At 38.0% G+C, this 21624-nt stretch overlaps 1 protein-coding gene across 9 annotated transcripts in view; it reads right to left on the reverse strand.

Annotated features, from left to right (window-relative positions):
- Nucleotides 5321–21624, reverse strand: part of ROBO2 (roundabout guidance receptor 2) — a 461596-nt gene continuing 445292 nt past the window's right edge. For 4 of the 9 annotated variants that reach the window (XM_021403137.1, XM_021403132.1, XM_021403155.1 and 1 more), the window contains 4 exons: nt 20888–21058; nt 14201–14461; nt 8726–8926; nt 5321–7716 (listed from right to left, as the gene is read on the reverse strand). In XM_021403137.1, coding sequence (XP_021258812.1) covers nt 7715–7716; nt 8726–8926; nt 14201–14461; nt 20888–21058 — 635 coding nt within the window. In that variant the 3' untranslated portion in view covers nt 5321–7714. The remainder of the gene's footprint in view (nt 7717–8725; nt 8927–14200; nt 14462–20887; nt 21059–21624) is intronic. The other 5 variants (XM_021403192.1, XM_021403164.1, XM_021403181.1 and 2 more) reach the window with 3 other exon arrangements.

Below are 21624 nucleotides of genomic sequence, written 5' to 3' on the forward strand. Positions count from 1 at the left end.
ACTGCTGTCTGCTCACATTCATGAGCCTGTACAAGACCAAAAATACTACAGAAATGTGGAAAGGGAGTTCAGGGGATTGTTTCAATATTCTTAGTGATAAGCGCTTGTGAAAACACTTGGATTTTGGGTAACCGGGCAGCCTCACCTAGTGCCTGGTTTAGTGGCTGGTAACCCTGCCGAATGCAGGGGGCTGGAACTAGATGATCTCTGAGGTCCCTTCCAACCCAAGCCATTCTATGATTCTAACTCCCCAAAGACCCAAAAGCCCATACAAATGATGACAGAATTCCAAAGCTTTGTATTTGGACAGGCTTTATATATACTAATATTCATGTGAAAAAAAATCAGAATATGTTTAAACGTCCCAGGGCTGTATGCTACACAGAACAGAAATCCTGTCTTTGGATGTGCAAAGATCTGCTACTGCACTACAGAGATTACCCCAGCAAATCTCATACTTTATTAAAGAAAAGGCTAAAGTTTTACCATGATTTCACCAGACCCAAAACTTACTTTCAGGCTGTCATTATTTAGAGTTACTTAATAGTTCACAAGTTTTAAGGCTCATTCCTTTGCTGCTGCTAAAACATGCACATTGAGACAAAGAACCACCCACGACATAGCAGACACGGACTGCTACACATGGCCTTAGTCCCTCAAGTGTGATCATCCACTCTGAGTTTCTCGGGCTCAGTGCACAGGGTTAAAACACTCAAATCTAGATTCAGCAATGGCTCTCACTTTCTCAGAAATGCTCTAGAGGCACCCAGTGACCTATTTCAAACCTCAAATTCTACACAGATCAAACATAAAAGTGAACTTGTAGAAATCTCTAAGTTTGATGCTTCTGAGACAGCTTTCTCGGCAGAGAAGGACAAAAATAGAAAAGCTTCATCGTATGCCTAACAACAAGACAGAAAGTATGTAGATGAAGCTCATTGCCTGACGGGGAAAAATAGAATGAGGAAGATGGGGGTGGGTAGGCTGCAGTTAGCTTTAAGCTTGTGTCACAAGTGTAAATGGAAAGTGTTTGTGTATCAGAATCTGTAATTCTGCGGACTGGAGAAGGAAAAAAAAGGAAGAGATTCATTTTAAACACAAACTGGATCAAGTGACTGTCATTTTAAGACAAGAAGGGACAAAGAAAGGCCTGCAACAGCTCAGGAGAAGAAAGCATTTCAAGCAATTGGTGATTAATTGTACTCTGCTATGCCACATCTCTTTCTATTAAACCCTAGATTGCCAAATCTGTTTCCTAATTGTTTTTGTGCTTCTCAGACTTTCTTTTGTCTTGCATAGGAGTAGGCAATTTCTATGCCATCAATATCTCATTAAGGGGTCCGGGACGTGAAATGTCTTGTTTTGGTTTTAATTTTGTTTTGCAGGCTTTTTGCTAACATTTTATGAAATGGCATTTTTTTGTTTGCTTGTTGCGGTCCATTTATTCTCTGGCACTGCCTTTCTGCAGGTTATAGCTTTATTTGTTTCTTTGCCTGTTGGCACTCGAGGTGTATGCCAATTACTGTTACACGCTTCGCCATCGCTACCTATTGCTCTTCATTTCCCCTAATGACAGTCTCATCTGAATGCTAGTGCCTGCTCAGGTTGTACATGTGTAGATAGCAACTTCAAGTCATCTGTGAGCTCTTTTTTTTTTTTCCCCTCCCCCCTTTCTCCTACTGCAGTTTGCCTTAGAGTTGTATTCATGAGGAAAGGAATACAGCTGCATGCTTTCTGCCTAGGGCAAAATCCTGCCACCACTAGTGCTAGTAGCAGCTCAGAGGAAAAAGGAAGGGCATTCACACAAATAGCTAATCAAAGGGTTTTTAATGATACTCATTAGGAAAGAAATTCATTAACAAGCCAGCACAAGAACATTCCCTGAAGCAAGAGTGATGCTATTGGTCACATCGAAGTCCCCACCTGACTAACACCTTTATTGCTGTTAATAATAAGGCCAAGTTAGCAGCAAAATCAGTTGCATTCAGTTCCTGATAAAGAAAAATAAATAAATAATAACACCAGCAAAACACAGTCATTGAAGCTGGATATGGGCCTTTCACAGGGTTTTGTAGTTTAGCACTGACCGTCGATGCCTTTGAATTTATACAATTTTACGTTTCCCACCCTTCATACTCTCCCTCTCTCCTCACGTTTCTTTTGATACCTCTGGCTACACCCACTCTGGTGCCCGTGGCAGTGGTGCACGTGTGCTTCCTGTGGCCCAGCCCAACAGCACCACAACCTCATTTTCAGGTGGGTCTGGTGACCCCCTTTCCGAGCAGAAGCCCACAGAAGGACACCTCAGGGAAGGCGCAGTGGGAGCTGTGCTGAACTGTAGGCAGATGCACAAGGCAGTGATCCAGGTACACTGTGGCATGCACCTACTGCTCAGGACAGACACAACCTCTCAGCAGAGCTGTTTCCAACTTGCAGGCATATAATCGCCTCTTTATGCTCACGCCATTACTTACCTATAAAAGAGATCCTGTATTTTTCTGCCAATTCATTCCTAGGGATTAGTATCTTGGGATGCTCATTTGCTCTGTAAAAATTAGGTTTTTAAATAGCACGAATCAGAAATCTTACTTTTATTGCAGAACCCTGATAGAGCAGAGCTCAGTTATTAGGAAAAATTGGAGCGAGCCTCTTCTTGGTTGTTATACTCACGTAATTACTACAGCCTGATACATGAAACAGTTTCACACTCATGCTTAGAGGCAAGATCTCCATTTTGCAAGGACAGAGCAAGTTCTATTCTCCATTTTACTGCCAAAGGAGGTCATTTAAGTTTAATTGGCTCTAATTAGCACTTGCTCAAGATGTTGTATTCTTTACCTGCATCCGAGTGGCTCTCCAAGTGCTGCACAATGGATTCCTGCTTTTGAACGCAAACAAGAATTACTAATGGCATCCTTGAAGGCAAAAGGTGCACTGATCAGCACACATGGGGAGCAAATGGCGGCACAAATAGCTGCAGGCCTTTTAAGAAAAAAAAAATCACAAACATTTAATTCCCCATCTGGCTTTGACCAATTGAAGTGAATGCAACTGTGGACCTTGCTGTTGACAGTTGTAACACAGAAAGTACACAAATGTAAGTATTCTCTAATGTGATAACTTATTTAATGCTAGAGAATGGGGGAGGAAGAGTTTAGCAGCTTGTGAAAAAGAAAGTCCAATGGTAGCTAAGAAAAGATGCCCAGGAAAAGGAAATAAAATAATTAAAAAAAAAAACCAAACACATACATCTCAAATGCTTTGTTTTCTATGATTTTTCTGAGGATTGTTTTAAAAGGTTCATGTTGAAGTGACAAGGTGTTTTTTTGTTTTTGTTTTTCTCATTCTGCTGCATAGATTGGAACAACAACCTCACTGGTCTAAATGTCAGCATATGCAATTTCAGTCCTTGGGTCATTTGGTGAGAGGCATGCATCGAATCCAGGATGGTCTGTATTAGACTGAATGAGGAGTCACAAATTAGAAAAGACAATGCTATACTGTGACATGCTCTAGACACCTAGAGCTGAGGTCTTTCTGGATGTAGCTGCACAGTCAAATAGAGGCAGAGAGCAAGATAGTTCTTGCATCAGTGCCACTGCTCAGAGCTAGTTCTGACATCCAGTAACTGTCCACATTCATAGCACGCAGGCACAGCACTACATCTCCTCTGGGTCCCACCACATATCTCTAAGCTATACCTATTATTTTGGGTTTGGAAGCAGCTGGCAGGGTGAGAGGTCTAACACAAGCTGGGAAACAAGGTAGAAAGAGCAAAGTGGTTGGATGCCACCACTCTTCTGTGCAATGCATGCAGAGCTTTGATGGCCAAAGACGGCTTGCCAGCCAACATTTTTTTCCTACTAGCTCCCCTGCTAAATTTCCTCAAGATTGTTAATCATAAAAAAACAAAGAAGGAAAAAAAAAAAAAAAAAACCCTGCATAAATTGTAGAAAATTCAAATACTGCCTGTATTTTAAAAAGTTCCTGCCAGAATCTCCCCCAACCTGAGCATCTTTCCTCTGTCAGTTGTGAGGACTCTTTCCCAGCCTTAGAACACATCTTTACTCCTGACTGGCAATGCATAAGCCAGCACAGTATTATTTTAAACAGTCATGTCTTCCTTTTACATTGGCTTATTGTTAAATCAATACACTTAAAACATTCCATGCTTTTAAAAAAATTTTTTTTTTTTTTTTCCAGGGAACGCTGTTTCTGTGGTATTTCAAGTGACAGCAAAAATTTACTCAAAAGGTTAACTGACCTGTATAAGGACTTGAGAAACATTAAATAACAAAAAATAAATGTCTGTATGCATCACTGATATGGCAGCAATACACCACTGAAGTACATGGAACAATTTATTAATTGATTCTTCAGCCCTCCCACGTTTAAAATTGAGCATATATTCTAGCAAAGATTGAGAAAGTTTGATCTAGCATCTATGTATATACATCCTGCGGTACCCTATTCTGGGCTGGCAGTAGCTCCACCAGTACAAAACCCCAGGTCAGGGGTTTCTGAACCACTGAACACAGGTTTGTATATGTGTACTCTGTTATGGGCTTTAAGCAAGGTATGCCATGTGCCGGCAGCCCTTACTGTACACTGACATAGTATGTCTACAGATGGAGACTGTATCACTAGAATAGCTGTATCAGTGTAATTACATTGGTACAACTATTCCCATTGTGGAGAGGAGCTTCATCAGAAATCCCTATGGCAGACGATGTTTCCCATTGGGCTATTTATAAGACAGCTATTAACATAGTTCAAAAAACAGGGTATAAAATGATCCTTGTTACCTGTAAGTGGACAGTGATGATTATAGCTCAGTCTATGTTATTATTGCCTGATTGTTACCAGTTTGGATTTTCACATATCGACTCCTTACTCAAGGTATTTTAACATAGATTTGAAATGTGAATATGTTTTATTTTTTTTCCCCAGTAAATATACAATACACACTTCAACAGGACTATTAACCAACTTTTTATGCCAATTAAACTTTGCTGCACTAACAATACCAATGAAACACATTAAGAGGTCATACTTTTTCGTGAACAAACTGTAGCCAATAAATATTTTTTAAAAAAACAAATTAAAAAACAATTCTAAGTGCTGCCACAACATCCCTTTCTTTAAAACACATTATTCACAATAAATGTTTTCCATTTTTTTTTAAAAAAAAGAAGAATTCTTCTTTTAAAATAGTAAATTAAATGGAGTTTTAAAAAATATGTACTGTGGTTCATTGGAAGTACACTGTATAGAAAAGAGAAAAAAAGAAGAGACATCACCTGTAAGATAATGGAGACACTTTGCGATACACAACAACACTTTATGTAATATTGTAAGCAAATTATTAATGAACAAAAATGTACAGAAGCAGATGGACAAGTTAGTGAATATCATGGTACTGCACAGCTTTAATACTGACACACATTTACTTTCCAGTGGAAGAGATAAAACACATATTTGAAAGTAATTGGGATGGCTTCATCGACTTCTAATGATACTGAATTTTAAATAGGATATAGTGAGTAAGGTGTTCCACCAAAGCTCAGCACAAGCTTTCAGATTAACAGAACTATTCCATTGGTGACTAGTTAAACATTTTTTTCAAAGAATTCAATTGGAATTGTACTCTGAATAATCTTCTCTTCATACGATAATAACAAAGTAAAAAAACCCATACATATGTATATATGATGCCTTCTTTATCTTGCTTGAACAGTTTTGCACATTTTTAAGTAATGCTTTTAACTATAATGATTTAACAAGCAGGAGAATTACATATACTCACTGGTCACTTATATAGATAAATGCATTCATTTCTCTCAACTTTTTTGATTTGTAACCTGCTAAATAACAGTCTTGACCTTAAGGAAGTTAACTACCATTTTTTAATATTTGATAGTGCTGAGTTATAGCTGAAGGCTGTCGTGTTTTATCTTATCATGGAACAAGTTAATGACATGAAAAGCAACACATATTTAGCATTGAAATTTACTCTTCTAAAATTCTGCCATTACTAAAAGTGTCCTTAATACTGGTGAGCTCCAAGGCAATATATAAAACAACATAGACTGATTATACGAAAAGGGTATTCAAATGGAAACTAGAGTTCATGGTCAGATAACTAACAGAAATAAGCTGTAGGATGCAATATTTAAATTAAGCAAATGAGGGGAATACCTATATACAACATTCTAAGAAAAGCTTGACAATTTACTCATTGAGATTTGAGAGGTACAGAAGATTTGGACAAAGTCATGAAAACTAATGAAGAGACAGGATGTTGTCATTAATGTCCACTTACAGACTTTGGTTTATTCAAAAAGTGTATAAACATGCATTATTTCCTCATTATAGTAGGGTGTGAAGCCACTCACTAAAAAAAAGACAGTTCAAAGATTTTCTTTGCTTGTATCCAACTTTTGGAATGTATTGCATCGCAAAAAAAATTCTTAAAACAATAATTTGACTGCTACTGTCCTTCCAAACACTAACAATTTAGTGAAATCAGCTTCAGCTCTCACAGACTTCAGGCAACAGAACACAAAGGTTTGTCTAGACTGCATCAAAACAATTAATGTCATGAATTTCAGTGGTGCAGCTCTATTTACTATTGTACTGTACATGTATTGGAAAGATGAAATAAGATACTCTGACATTTAGTTTTTTCAGAAGCAGCCTGAATATGTCTTAATAATAAATTGCATCCTTAGCTACTCACTAGGTATTCCTTGAGTTTATACTGTTTGTTTCTTCAGGGAAATTTCTGACTTACATTTTGGGTTGCAGAAATTAATTATAATAATTCTTTCAAAACTGCAATCTAAAACAGCTTTAGTGAAACACCTTAATTTCCTTTGTTTGTAGCAAGGTTTGTTTTTCTTTACCTTTACTTAATGGCATTGGATGGCTAAAAACAGATACTAAGGGAATCATTCTAGTGAAAGGGTCTAGGCCATCTCATGCTACTGTTAATTTTCATATTCACTCTTTAAACTCAAACTTCCAACTTCTGACCCCTTCTTAAACAGGAAGAGTAACTATGTTGTCTGCTTTCAGAAGATTTAAATCTGTTTCTAATGTCTTCACTGACATCAGTTTTGCCTGTCGCTTTATCATTTCTACGCCCCAGTGGAAAACCACCTAACATACATCCAGCATTATCCAAAGTAGCTTACAGTACGTAAACCTTCTTCACACATTCAGTCTCTATTTTTCTTCATGTCATGAGGAGTAGAGTTTTGTGCTTATCACCAAATAAAATTGCAGTGCAAACTTTAAACATAAAAGTTACACAATTAAAAGTTAATATATGGCACCACAGCCTATTAATTCACATATAGTACAACAGACCAATAAAAACAGACATGAATATGAACATAGCTAAAAAGAAGGTGAACTTGCATAGCAATGCAACAAAAGAAATTATATACAGAAGGAAATTCTTTTATCCTGGAGGGTGATTTTTTTTTTTTATATACTCCTGACAAGGAATATTTTAAGGTGGATGGTGTATAAAGAGAAGAACACAAGTATCTGTGGGATATGTGTGGCTGTGTGTCTTTACATTGCATTTACAGTTCTTTTAATAGTACATAAATAAAGAAAATGTTCATTGCACTGTTTAGTGTCATCACTTCCATGAGTTCAGCCCTGATGGTCCATCAGAGCAGCTTGCAATGTGTCTTCTCAACTACTCTATAGAGAGAAACAGAGAGAGAGAAAGAGATTGTAATAAGGTGAAAAAACCACAAAACAAAGCCTATGGTAATATGCAGGATAAATATTCAGTTGGTGGGGATAAAGAAGTTATTTGCTTCTAAGATGAAAATTAATGGATGCTAAAATTCAGCACTTACCAACATCATATCTGAGATACCTCATTTTGGGGTTTGTGCACCAACATCTCTCTTACAAGCTGCTTGGCAGTAACAGTAGGTAGCTATGGAGGGTTTAATTGCAGCAAATAGGAGGCAAAAGCTGCCAACAGCTGCACTGCCTTAGCTCGGTTAGGTGCTGGTGTACTAATTCAAGCAAGAGACTCAAACCTTTTGCCATCAAGTACCACTGTCATGCATGCAGCATTAACATGGGTTTAGGAAAAATTTAATAGGTACAGAGTGATGACAATAGAAAAAAGTTTCAAAAATAATTGAATAATTCTGGCCTGGGAAACAGGGGTTTGTAACTAAGAAATTGGGGCTACATAGCTAAAAAGCAGGACACCCATCTATGGTCAAGAAGAGCATAACACTTCACAACAAGGAACAGAAGGTTTAGGAAAAAACATCACAACCTTGCCATCAATTTGCCCAGCAAGTTTAGCACTGTTTTTCATTCACTTCTCTGAGAAAAGTCTTCAGTGGCATTTCTATGACAAATACATTATACTTTGCCAAGAAAATTCTAAATTATTAGAATCTCTGTTCAATTTTGCCAGTGTTTTCATTCTCACTAGCATTATACATTTTAAGATGTAATACGTAGATAATCTTGGCATGACTTAGATTTGAACTGGTCCAAGTAAAAGAGTATATGAGCTTCATTTGTTTGTCATCATGGGAAAAAGACCTCAGAAGGCCATAAGATCTGGGTAAAATTTAATCTGATTATCACACTGCAATTCCTCCTCTCTTCACAATGATCTATAATTTGTCTTTTTTTTTTTCTATTTGAGAGCTTGAACTATAGCTAGAGATTAACTTACATAATTCACCAGTAAACTGTCCTTGACTGTTTGATCCCACATAGCCTACATCGAGAAGGTCACTGGCATTGCGTTGGTGACCTCCTCGCAAGACTTCACCTTTTCTAGGTCCGGTTGATCCTTTAGAAGAAGCTGTTCCTGAAGAGCTGTGGCCACCAGGGGATGGGAAGTTGGGTTTACTATATGGTACCAGTGCCTCTTCTAAAAAAAGCAAAACAAAACAAAATCAATACAATAAACAAACTATTCTGATTTGGACATCATATTATTCCCTGACTTCAGGTATATGTCTTTTGTCTTCCTTTACAGCATGACAATTTTACTGAAGAAAATATGCAACTAAATGTTGTACTCATAGACATAGAAACCAGCATAAGCTTAATCTTGCTTTCATGTAAACTCAGGAGTTAGTTTGTATTAATTATAAAACACCTAGATTCATTATGAAGTAATAGATCACGAATTGTAGATTGTTTAATAAAAATAGATGCACATACAATTTCCAAAACAATGCAGCTATGATTAGATTTTTGCTTCAAGCCTACATGAATATGCTTTTTCCTTTTCTTTAGTTTAAATTATGGTAACATTACCTCAATCAATTTAGATAAAGAACTGCAATATCAGCTAATTTAATTAGCTTCCAGCAGCTTAGTAATTTCTAACGATGCAAAGTACGCTGAAGACTTTTTTAACTGACTGTGAATAACACTGAGACATACTATATTATACATAACATTAGTAGTTGTAGTATTTTGGGTGAGTAAATCTTCCTGCAGCTTGTTTCATGTTCCATTATGAGCAAAAGGCTTACTTTACTCATTTTGCCTGTTCCTTAGTGAAGATCTGTTATAATGAACTGCCTGCAAGAGCAGGATTAATACTCAATAAAGCACAAGACTAAATATATTCACATAGCATGAAGTAAAATGAGACATCTCATCTGATTGGAGTTTCTGGGAGATACTGTAATAATCTTGACCTAAGAGGCAAAACAGTAGCACTGATTTAACACTGAAATAGAAGCACTATTTTCTTTGCTGCATGTGATCCACTTTTGCTGTCTCAGAAGTTGAAGAAAGAGACATTACTAAATATAGTTCAATGCAAGAAAGAATCGAACTATATATCCTTAGCAAAAATAAAAAAATTGCTCTTTCTGAAATCAGTGGGGTATCTTCTCCTTGAATCTTGGCTTTTTTGTTGGTGGTGGTTTTGAAGTGAATCTGGGATGAAAATTTTTTTTTCTTTTAATTTTTCATTTCCCATTGTTTTAACTCTTAAAGAATCTGATGGGAAGAAATGTACTTTCTTTGAAAAAGGACAGAATCAGAGAAAGAAAACTAGGTGGGGATGGGTGGAAAGAAAGATAGATTTGCTTTTATTCTCAATAACAAAGCCTTTGCGAAAGCTGCAATAGTGACACACCATTAACTTAGGGAAATGCTAAATGAGAACATATTTGTGGTGGAAATGCAAATTACTTTTGTGGAAGAAACACAAATTTCATTCTTTGTGTCAACTAACACAAGTGAGTAGGATACAGGAATTCCCCATATGTTCTCCTATTGAACAGAATCTTTTCATAAGTTAAATCTGTTGCAGAAGAGGGCAAACACCCAACTTCCTTCTCTGCCAAAGTATCTCCCTATGGTCCTGCCCAAGGAACCAGAATATTTGCACTGCAGGACATAAGGGTATTATCAGTGTTTTGTGCTATAACTGCACTGGCCTTGCTGAAATGTAAATAACTGGTTAAAAGACATAGTAAAATGTCATTTAACAGCCAAAGCCTCTTAAATTATGTTACCTGTTCTTTATATATCAAATCCTAACAACAGAATCAGATGCACACCTAGTTTCCAAAGGCTGGCTGAAATACAGAACAGCTTGCATTAAGGCAGCAATAAAGCAAGCAGCATAAATCATCTTAGCAGAAAGCTGGATACATTTTTAGAGGATGGAAGTCACTAGCATTACAAAAGAGTTTGAAGATGACATATACGGTCAACTGATTTGTTTTCCTGGTTTGTGGATTCAGGATAAGTCCTCCTTCAGGTTCAATGAAATATTGAGAAAAAAACAACCACAAATAAATATAAAGTGCATTATCATTATGGAGCATATGGTGTGTTAAATTATCTGTTGTGCCCTCAGAAATAAATCCAATCCATAAAATAAGCAATTGTGACATAAAATAAAGGCTAAGATTTTCATAACACTCTAGCACATGAGATGTAGGTGTCTGAAGTCCTTAGAATAGTCTTACCTCCACTGAGCAGTGCTCAAAGCGGTACCCATGCCTCAGTCTTACAAAGAATAAGAGGAGACTGTCAGTGCCTTTCTCTATGAAAGACTGAGCCTTTAATTTGAAGTTATAATTTCAACCTCTGCAAAATCTGGGTATGCGTGTGTAGTAAGACGTTTTGATACCCCACAAGATAACTAAGAGGCTTCTAATATTATCAAAATAATTGCAACTTGATCTAGCACTACTCACTTTAGAAGGGTAGCTGAGAATGTCCTATTTGATACGCAGCATTCCACAGTTAAGCCATTACCAAGAATTCAGAGATCTTGTCTATTCAGAAAGCAATCAGTGGAAACCTGGTTCCTAACACTGTATATTCTTCTTATTTGCCTTCAAACCAAAGATTTTGCTTTCAAAATTTCACTCACTGCTTGGCAATGTCCAGATAAAGCCCTCTAAACTGAAAAACAGCTATTTTATGGAAGTGGATAGCTAATGGTAACTCCCTTTGGAAATTATTGAAAAGTGAAAGAGAGAAAATTTTCAGAGATCTCTCATTAATAAGGAAAAAGGAATGAAGCACAATTAACATAATTAAAAAATACATAACATAAATAAGCATCCCATTCAAGAGCAGCCTTTTTCAAATCTACCAGAGAAAAGAATACAGAGCAAGAAAGCTATAGTGCAAGAAGCTAGGATGGGAAGAAAGACATACCAGATGTGAAGGACTGAATCTCCCCCACCAGGGAAAAAACATAATACCTACTACAGCAATCCTCTGCCATGCATAAAGGACAAGTATTCACTCTGGTCATTCTGTCCAGCCCTAAATGGCAACAGCAGACATGAAGAAGACTGAGGTACTCAACAAGTTCTTTGCCTCAGTCTTCATCGACAGTCATGTCAACCATGCCTCTCACATCCCTGAACCTCTAGGTGGTGGCTGGGGATGCAATGTCCCTCCCACTGTAAGGGTAGAGCAAGTCTGAGACCACCTCAAGAGGCTGAATGTGTACAAGTCTGTGAAGCAGGATGACATGCATCCCAGGGTCCTGAAGGAACTGGCCGATGTGGTTGCCAAGCCATTCCATCATATTTGAAAAATTGTGGCTGTGACTGGAAAAAGGAAAACACTACTCCAATTTTTAAGAAAAGGAGAAAGGAAGACCTGATCACTACAGGACAGTGAGCCTCACATCTGTGCCTGGGAAGATCATGGAGCAGATATTCCTGGAAGGTATGTTAAGACACACGTCAGATGAGGAAATGATCCAAGACAGCCAGCAAGGGCAGATCATGCCTAACCAATCTGGTGGCCTTCTGTGATGGAGTGACAGCATTGGTGGACAAAGGAAGAGCAACTGGTGCTGTCTATCAGGACTTGTGCAAGGCCTCTGACATGGTCATGCACCAGATCCTTATCTCTAAATTGTAGAGATATGGATTTGAAAGGTGGACTATTTGGATAAATTGGTTAGATGGTCACAGCCAGAGGGTTGTGGTCAATGGCTCTGTGAGCAGGTGGAGGCTGGTCACAAGTGATATCCCCCAGGGAATAGTCCTCGGATCAGTGCTCTTCAACATCCTTCTTAATGACGTAGACAGGGAGATCAAGTATACCCTCAGCAAGTTTGCTAATGACACCAAGCCAAACGGTGCAGCTGATACAACAGAAGGGAGGGATGCCACTGAGAGGGACCTGGACAGGCTTGAAAAGTGGGCCCATGAGAATCTAATGATGTGCAACAAGGCCAAGTGCAAGATATTGCACTTGGGTCAGAGCAATCCCAGATACGTTTACAGACTGGAAGAAGAACTCATTGAGAGCAATCCTGCCAGGAGGGTCTTGGCAGTCCTGGTGGATGAAAAGCTGGACATGAGGGTGCTGGGCTTGTTTAGCCTGGAGAAGACTCTGGGGAGACCTCATTGAGATCTTTGAGGTCCTTTCCATACTAAGCCACTAAATGATTCTATGATTCTAGGAATTTCACACACAAATACTATTTTAAAATTGTGACTTCATATCACTATTTAACAACATGTTAAACATTGTTTTTTTATGCAGCTGACAGTTTTGGGAGCTTTAATGGTACCATTATTGTTACATTTTAAAATAAGAGATCGTGTTTAAACTATTTACATCTTTAATATGGGCAGTACTATTTTCTATGAGGACTTTACTCATTAAATCATGTCCCCATGATGGCTTTGCCATCATTTTACAATTTTTTTTTTAGAATGTCATTTATATTAGTGTGCTAAATTAACTAGGAAAATTAGCATTAGAATAAAGACAGGAAAAAGAGGAATAATATGAGTACATCCAGTGTCACTGGGAGAGCTTCATACAGACTTGAAGAAGTGGTGCAGCCCTAGAGAAAGCCCCACGTATTATGTACATTTTTTTTTAATTGTCTTTGAGCAATTGTCCTCTTGTATCACTTTAATCAGCACTGGGATTACATGATTAGTGGGTTAAAGAAAATCCCTAGTATAGGGACCTGGAACAGCAGCTTTTACTTGCAGTCAGGCCGAGACAAGTGATCTGCAAATTGTGTGGAACTAAAACTCCAGTTCGGCATCGCCTCCTTTATACATTTTTACAGACTTGAAATTCACTTAAAAGATAAAGTCAGCACTCAGCAATGAGCAGGTGCTGTGCTGAATGACAGTGCTGTCATCTTGCTAGGCCTAGGAGATGAATGTTACTTTTGTCATATCCTTGAATAAGGAGAAGACAGTGTTACAAATATAGCTGGAAGGAGTGTCAGTAGCTCAGAAGGATCAGCCTTACTGCAGAGATATGCAAAAACAACTACTGCCAATTTAGATCCAGGTTGAAAGAACTAGAAAATATAGCCCTGTATGTTTAAATAAATACATCTAATAGAAAAAAACTAAAAAAATCTGTTCCTTCTTCCCTACCTTCCTGAAACTGCTCCTGTTCCTCCAACTGCTATGCTTGACAACACTATTAATTGTCAAAACAATGCAAAGAATGCACTGAGTTAGGTGCTAATGAGATTTCATGGTCGCAGGAGGGAAAGAACTTGGACTGCAAGTTCCCATTTCACCTTGCCATTTTTAAAATTTTCTGTCATGAGCCCCAGCATTGCAGGAACGCAGAGATGGAGGGTGAGCTTAGCTTCCTGCCAGGTACAGAAATCCTCAGCTGAAAAGCTTCAAGAAACATGGCCTGGGCTGGTGCAGCACACACGCACCTGATCCGAATGCTTGCTTGTGTTGGGCTTTCCTGAAATCCTCTTGGCGTTCTGCAGAGCTTATCCACTCCTGGGTTTGCCGCTGCCACTCTAGTGATGTCCTAGCTTGCCGGTCCAAGGAGCTCTTTGTGTCATCTACGCTGGGTGCATGCTGCCTCTCAAGAGAGCTTCCTTTCCTCTCTGCCGAGCCTCCGCGCTGGCCCGGGCCTATTTGCTGCCTTAAACCCTGACCAGGCGGTGGGTCGGGTGGTGGTGGAAGATCTAAAAAACGTGAATAAGATTTAGATGAACTAATTTTTAATTGAAACAGAGCTTCTATTTGATGCTGAAAAGAAATGAACAATAAAAACGTCCCTCACAAATGGCATGAATCACTTTATCTGCTGATTTTAAAAAGGAAATTTCTTGTTAATCAGAAATCACTTTCCAATAGATTTCTAACTCAAGTTGCTGTATTGCTAGCTCTTTCTAACTTCCATAACAATCACTAGACTCACTGCAAGCCCTGATGTACATTTCTGAGCACGGGATTTATTTTCCACAAGGTATACTCCATCTGTCTCTTTCAGTAACAGTGAGCAATTAAGAAAGACTATGAAAACCAGATCTATGCCAGTTGACAGAGCAATTCTTCCCCATCATATTGGCACTTGCTTCATCACTCCCATTGTTTGGGCTTCAATTTCAGTTCAAGGCTTACACACAAAATCTAAATGCATGATTTTATCAAAATGCATATACTTCCACAATATCTTGGGAAAAAAAATTATTCGCAAAAGTACTGTCACTGAAAAAGCATCAATACATCTGTGGAAAATGTGTGTTAAAATGGAATCACAGAGGAATGGGTGAACATTTTCTTCAAATACATTTTCAGTGTTCTCTCAAAACCTGTAGTCTTTGCAGACAAGAGGATGGCCACTCTTAAGGTTAGCAGTCTTGCAAATAAAATCAATCGGAATGCAATTTCAGATAAATGCTGAAAGACACTTGCCTGATCTCTCTATCTGCTCTGACCCTTTTCAAGTCTATGGCTTGGGCTACTAAGATACTTGTAGAATTGATGGTGAAGCTTCTAATCACATTTGTGGAGGTACCTTTTGTTTTTTAGTTCGTTACCCAAGATAATTATAGAACTTGGATAATGACAATTCTAACTGTAAGATCTCATGTAAATCATATAATCAACTAGTAAGAATCAAGAAAATTCTTAAATTATTAAAAACAATCAAAAAAGAGAAAAAAGTACTTTTAATATTGCAATGGAAAGTCTTCCATATAGGCTACCTGTTTTATATTTAGAAAACTTATTTAATTCTAGTTTTGGGCAAAGTACAACCAAAATAAATTCATGCTACCCTACCAGTTTCACTAAATCTATATTAGTCTGCACTAGATATGATTATATCCCGCTTTCTGGCATTTTGTATCTTAGGTGAAGGTTCATCAAGAAATTTGAAAGGCATGGAAGAGTAAATCTCTCCTTTGTGCACAGGCAGGTCTGATTTTCATAATTCTAGTGAGACTTTTAAACTCATTTTATACATTGTTGAGGAGGCCTTTGGAATTAATTTATTTGAAGCTTGTATTTCAGCTTTACGCGAAGCTTCATGTCCTTGCTGCTAGAGGTGATACTTCTGTCTCTTACATATGGGGCACAAATACTTCCCAAGTTGCTGAGATATCATTCCAAATCAATACTGTCTTATACAGTTAAATGCAGATGAGTGAGATACTTGTGTCTAAAAGGGAAAGAAGTTGTATCTGACGTTGCTTCTGTACTTCAGTTCATTGCTAAAGTGCTATATCCCAGATTAAAATATCTATCTTCTGGATAGAACAGTCTTATAATAATCTGTCAATGAGCTTGGTGTGTGCTTTATGTTCAGCGCTAATTTATTTGAGAAATTTTTAGTTATGAATATAGATGTGACCTTTCATGACAATGGCAATACTTGAGTTACTGTAGGTGGAAGCAGGAGGGTATGGGAGCTTGCCAATGTTAAAATTGCTTTACAGGGTTGGCTTCCAAAACGACATTTCTTATAATTGATTTTATTACAATCATAACCAGTTAATGTACAGAACCACAACACTGGCATTTGCTTATGCAATCTGAAATAGATATTACTGAAGTTGTGATTTATAAGCACTTTATGAAGATGCATCAAATCCAGTAAATGCAGCCAATAACATGTCATCTGACAATGCTGTTTTCCAAGATAAAATATTTAGTTCAATATAAACAAGATTTTTAAGAAGTAGTATCACAGAAAAAAAATATTAAAATGATTCCAATATTATACATCCTAAGATACAGCACACTTCTTCACAAATTGTGGTCTAAGAGTTGTTATTAATTAGATATTGAGAAGCTGAAAAGGTTTGTACTTAAACTGTCCTGCATGTTCCAGAGCTAGCTGGAACTCCTGGAATTATGGTAGACTTATTTTATTGGTCTGCTGTTAACCTGGATTTTGCTTTTATACATTTTCAGAATGGACAGGATAATTGCCTTATGGATAGAAGTGAAATTAAAAACCATGTTTGTAAAGCTGTTTGGGTGTTTTAGACCTCTGGATGAGCTAGCTGAAATGAAAAATAAAGTTATTTTCTGATGAAGCTTCACAAAATTCTAGAAGAATTACAAGTACTATAGAATTAATGTAAGCTGGCTCCAGCCTCAGTACATACTTACAACACTGTGCTAGATATGTCTGAGAAGGTCTGACTATATCATTTGCTTTTTCACCTTTTTACTCAAGTTGATTGTCACAGTAGCACCTACCCTTCATTTTTAATAAAAAAAGGTGGAAGAGAGCTTCATTTGGCAATGCGGCTTTTTATTCACTCCACAACTCAAGTCCCATACTACAAATCTGCCTTAAGTAAAGTTACTAAATATGCTGTTATTTTGCCTGGGCATATATATAAAACTGTGCATTTGGAGTCATGACTTTCCTCTAACAACATCACAGAGAACAGTCTTTTCTTTCCCCACCTCTCCTTCCCCTTCTCAGCCTAAGATGTCTCTAAGCGACTGTGCATGCATCCCTGCATACACTTGTATGTACACAATGGCTAATGAATGGGAATTTAGCTGCTGGTAAAGGGTAACAGAGATCAGATGACTTAGTTCTTTCAGCCCCTAACAAGCAGACTTATTACCACACAGAGGGAAGCCAGCTCATCCCATAATGTCAATTACTCAAGAGAAGATTTGAATGTAGAAAATTAGGGACTTCAGGAGGATTTTCAGTGAAAACACCAGAATGATGTCACCAATTGTCACTGCACTTCCATCTACATTACATTCATCTTCCAGGTGCTTTCCATGTGAAAATCCATATTGAGCTAGTAACTTCGTAGGCTAGTGGGATGCCATCCAAACTACCACTTGCAGCCTCTAATGGCAAGCTTATCAAACTTGCAAGGCTATTTATAAGTGTATTGAGGGGTAGGTGATGGTCTTATTGATTTAGTAATGGATTGAGAAGCTGCAGGACATCAGAAAGCCTTATCAGAGGCAGATGCATGTTTCGCTTGGGATTACTCCAGCCTTCCTTTAGAAGGCAGAACACTGGCCAAACAACTGAGACACCATGTAAGCTTGGGCACAGCCTCTCATTATTAACTGGGAAAGTTATAGAATCAAGAATTATAAGGACATCTCTTCCTACCTGTGCTAGTCATTTGTTTACCCAGGGGTGATAATTACATTTAATAAGACTCCGAACCACTTTCTTGCATCAGGTGGTAAGCATCTTCACTACAGCCTGAATTAGTAAAAACTGCACATTAGCGAGACACTTGGCAAGCTAATAGTCTTAAGTCACAGTTCTCTATTTTAACCTCCAGCCATATTTCCTCTCTGACTTCTCTTTGTTCTTTTAAACTTCATGCTTGAATAAGGAAGAGCTTTTATCTTCAGTTATGCAGTTACTATGTCATTGCATGTATGGAAAATTCCATTATTTTGTAATTTGTGAATGTATTGATTCCAAGAAAATAAATTATTCCTTGAGCACTAGAACTAAAAACCTCATGTTATTTTTTTCTGAAGGTTTTCCATTATTGACAAATTCATAAGGTATTTTTCCTTTGTCTCCACAGTCTTTTAGGATAGGAAAGTTAAAAAACAAGTTGTACAGGAGGACAAATATGATAATTCAATGTAGAGTCAGTATCCAGAGGATTCTGACCTGAGACTGAAGAAAATGAAGAAAGATGCTTTTAGGGGATTTTGTATGGATTGCTTTCAAAATTAAGCATGAAATTTTATCTTCATATTCAGTTATCATTTTTAATTTCTGGACACTGGGAATTCCTAAATGTAGTCTGTTTCCATACATACAGGTGGCAGCAGCAATCTTTAAGTTCCTTAACTGACAAATGTCCTTTGCAAATTTAGCTGTGACTCAGACTTCCATTTACATTTTAATGACTCATATTCAGTAACACTTGAAATGGAAAAAGTGTACAGTTTGTGTTTGCTTGTTTCTGTGGTGAGAGAGAATGGGAAAGGATCCTGTATGACTTCTGAACACTGTAAATTTTTGGAACATGTAGTAAGCATTTCAGCTAGGTTTGTAACAGGCAAATGTTAAGTTAACAGTGTCCAGAAGTTGTTACTGTCTACGCTTGAGAGGTTGATTGTTTAAGAAAATGGTATAAAATTGGTGTTCTGACTCAAATACACTAAAGAAACTCCAGTAAGATTAGTGTTTTATAAAGAATAAATTGAAGACAATAGGAGATTCTTCTTCTTAAATAAATCTTAAAATCTGATCTCTTTCACCAATTTAAAGCAATGTCAGATTTTATGATGGAGGCACTTCCTGAGGAGTAACACTCCTATTTGCCTCAAGACCTAAACTAGATTCCCATTAATCTTCTGGTAACTACCTTATTATTGAACACTTCTATAGCAGTAGTATTCAAAAGAAGAGAGATTAAGGTCCCACAACACCTAGTGTGTTACAAACACACATGTACACATAGTTCGTGGTGACAAAATATACACTACGCCAAAGAGTTAAATTAATGTATGCACAGAAAGGGGATTGCCAGCACAACTGTGGGATTGACACTCACAATTTCCAATTCCTAGTCTCATAAACACAAATATTTAACAGATCTGTGTAGCAGTGAGGCCTGTGGAATATATCCAGAAGTGGATGGCATTAATGTTTAAACCAATTCAGAGCCATATGAGTGGAGTCTGAGCTATTTTGAGTTCTTTCTTCAAACAATATGGTAGTGAGGGTGAGTCACAGAGTGTGAGCTGTAACGGTAACACTTCTGGTGAAGACTTTCACTTCTGGAATCTGTTCTCCACCTTTACGATCTGACAAACAGGGAATCTGTCAGAATGTGCTGCAAAATTGTATCTGTACATTTGATGAACATGACTGAGAGGAGAGTTGTAGTGTTTTTAGTGGCTCCAATCCAGCCTGCATGCTGTTAATATATTTTTAAATGTACCTAGAGTAATAAATAGCACATTATAAATAAACAAACTAAATATATGCTCTGTCAAATCTATTTATTACATGCTACCTGATAAAAGAAGAGGATGAAGGGATGCTCAAGTGATTTTTACTAGAATACAGAGGACATTTATACTAACGTGATTTTTTTACTCCTTCCCCATATATTCAAAGATTTGTCAAGGTGTACTAAAAATTAGGAGACTCACTCACTGGTGTGACACCTGGTTCCATGGTTCAGACAGTGTTATTCTGAGAGCTGCTGAAGCAGGTGGGACAGTCAAGCTCTCAGAACTGCCCTGAACACTGCAAGACAAGTCAGCGTGAGGGAAGAGACTACATCCCCATCCACATTACTTTACAGTAATCCTTGGTGGATCCTTTAACACCATTTTTCCATTTGCCTGCTTCTCCTCTCTGAAAATTTCAACACTTATAGTGACTAGCAAGAACAGAAGAGAAGAAAGGGAGATAGCCAGCTGCCCACCTTCTTAGTCAGACCTTCTCAAGGAGTAGCAGGTAGCAAAGGCATCCTTTGCCAAACCCAAGATGGGGTAGAAAAAGATAATGGAAAGCTGAGCGATCTTAGTGATTAGAAGAGCAGAACAGATACACTGGGAATTTCTAGGTGGGAATTGGTGATAAAAGAGAACTGGAGATGTTGAAGTGAGAAACAAAGTCACTGAAGTCACTGAATTTCAGGAATGAAGCAGCACAGACAAGATGTGAGGCAGAACTTTGAGAAAAGCATGGCATGTACAGCTATAGCTGTTGCACGGCTGTCAAAACCAGCAGAAAACAAAGAGAACACTGTGGGACTGGCTGCATGATTCTTCTTAGAAATTCACTATATGCTGTTTGTGACTACTTAGAAAGGAAATTACCCAGGGGTCACGTTTTAATGCCAACCCATGTGCAATGCAGTCATTTCTTCATAAGATTTATACTGAGATCTGAGAGCTGATTTGTTTAGAGCTGACTTGTTTAGAGCTGAAAGCAAGAAAGGCTCCTTGAAGCGTCACTTAACCAAGCTCCATGCTGCTTGTGTTGCAATACTGCTGACCTACCTGGGGACCCTACTTCACCAAACAAATAACTCACTGTAACAGACATTCCTTAAAAGACTGTTTTACGGCCTTCCATTCTGCACAGCTGCGTGTTGTAGCTAATCACCAGGGCCTCCCACCGCCACACTTACCGTCTGTTATTCCCTCCCTACGATGAGGCAAAGGGGGTTGGTCCAACCGGCCTCCCTTGTGTTTTTTAGTGGGCCTCGGCCTCTGACTCTGAGTGACAGCTGCACTGGTGTTGCTGTCAGTAGAAAAAGGACTGCTTGGCCGAGGTCTCTGAGAGGAAGGATATGCTTTGCCTAGAAAAAGAGAAAACAGATGACAAAAATATTATTGACTTGAAATGGGCTGTTCTGTTAATGTTTGTTCTGAAATACTAAATCTGGTCTAACTCTCAGAGGCAAGCAAATGTCCCCATGAGATACCTGCTGATGTCAATTGCTTAAGTTACACCACAGTAAGCAAAGTGAGAAACTTGGCATTCTTTTGTCTTTACTTTTATAATTAAAGTCACTCCATCTGTTGTGCTAAAAGCACTGCACACCATGTAACTCCTACTTGCTCGGCGTTCCGAACAGATGTGTCATAACAACTCCTCAGCCCTCAGCAGTGAAAGAAAACACTTCTTCAATCATATCAAATTTATCTCCTCCTGCCTTCCACCTTCACATTTGCTGAGCCAGATTCTCATCTTAGGGACTCCCATATGCACTGTATATCTGGAGTAACTCCAGTGAGATAAACATAACTGCTTTTGCAAGCTAGGTAGCAGTGCAGGTTTGTATACTTCAGGGCTCTCTTCTCTTAAGAAATTAAAAAAAGGAATTTAAATGGTAACATTTTCCTATTTATTTTCATTATTTTA

This window comes from Numida meleagris, chromosome 1 (assembly GCF_002078875.1).
Source record: "Numida meleagris isolate 19003 breed g44 Domestic line chromosome 1, NumMel1.0, whole genome shotgun sequence".
Classification (NCBI taxonomy): domain Eukaryota; kingdom Metazoa; phylum Chordata; class Aves; order Galliformes; family Numididae; genus Numida; species Numida meleagris.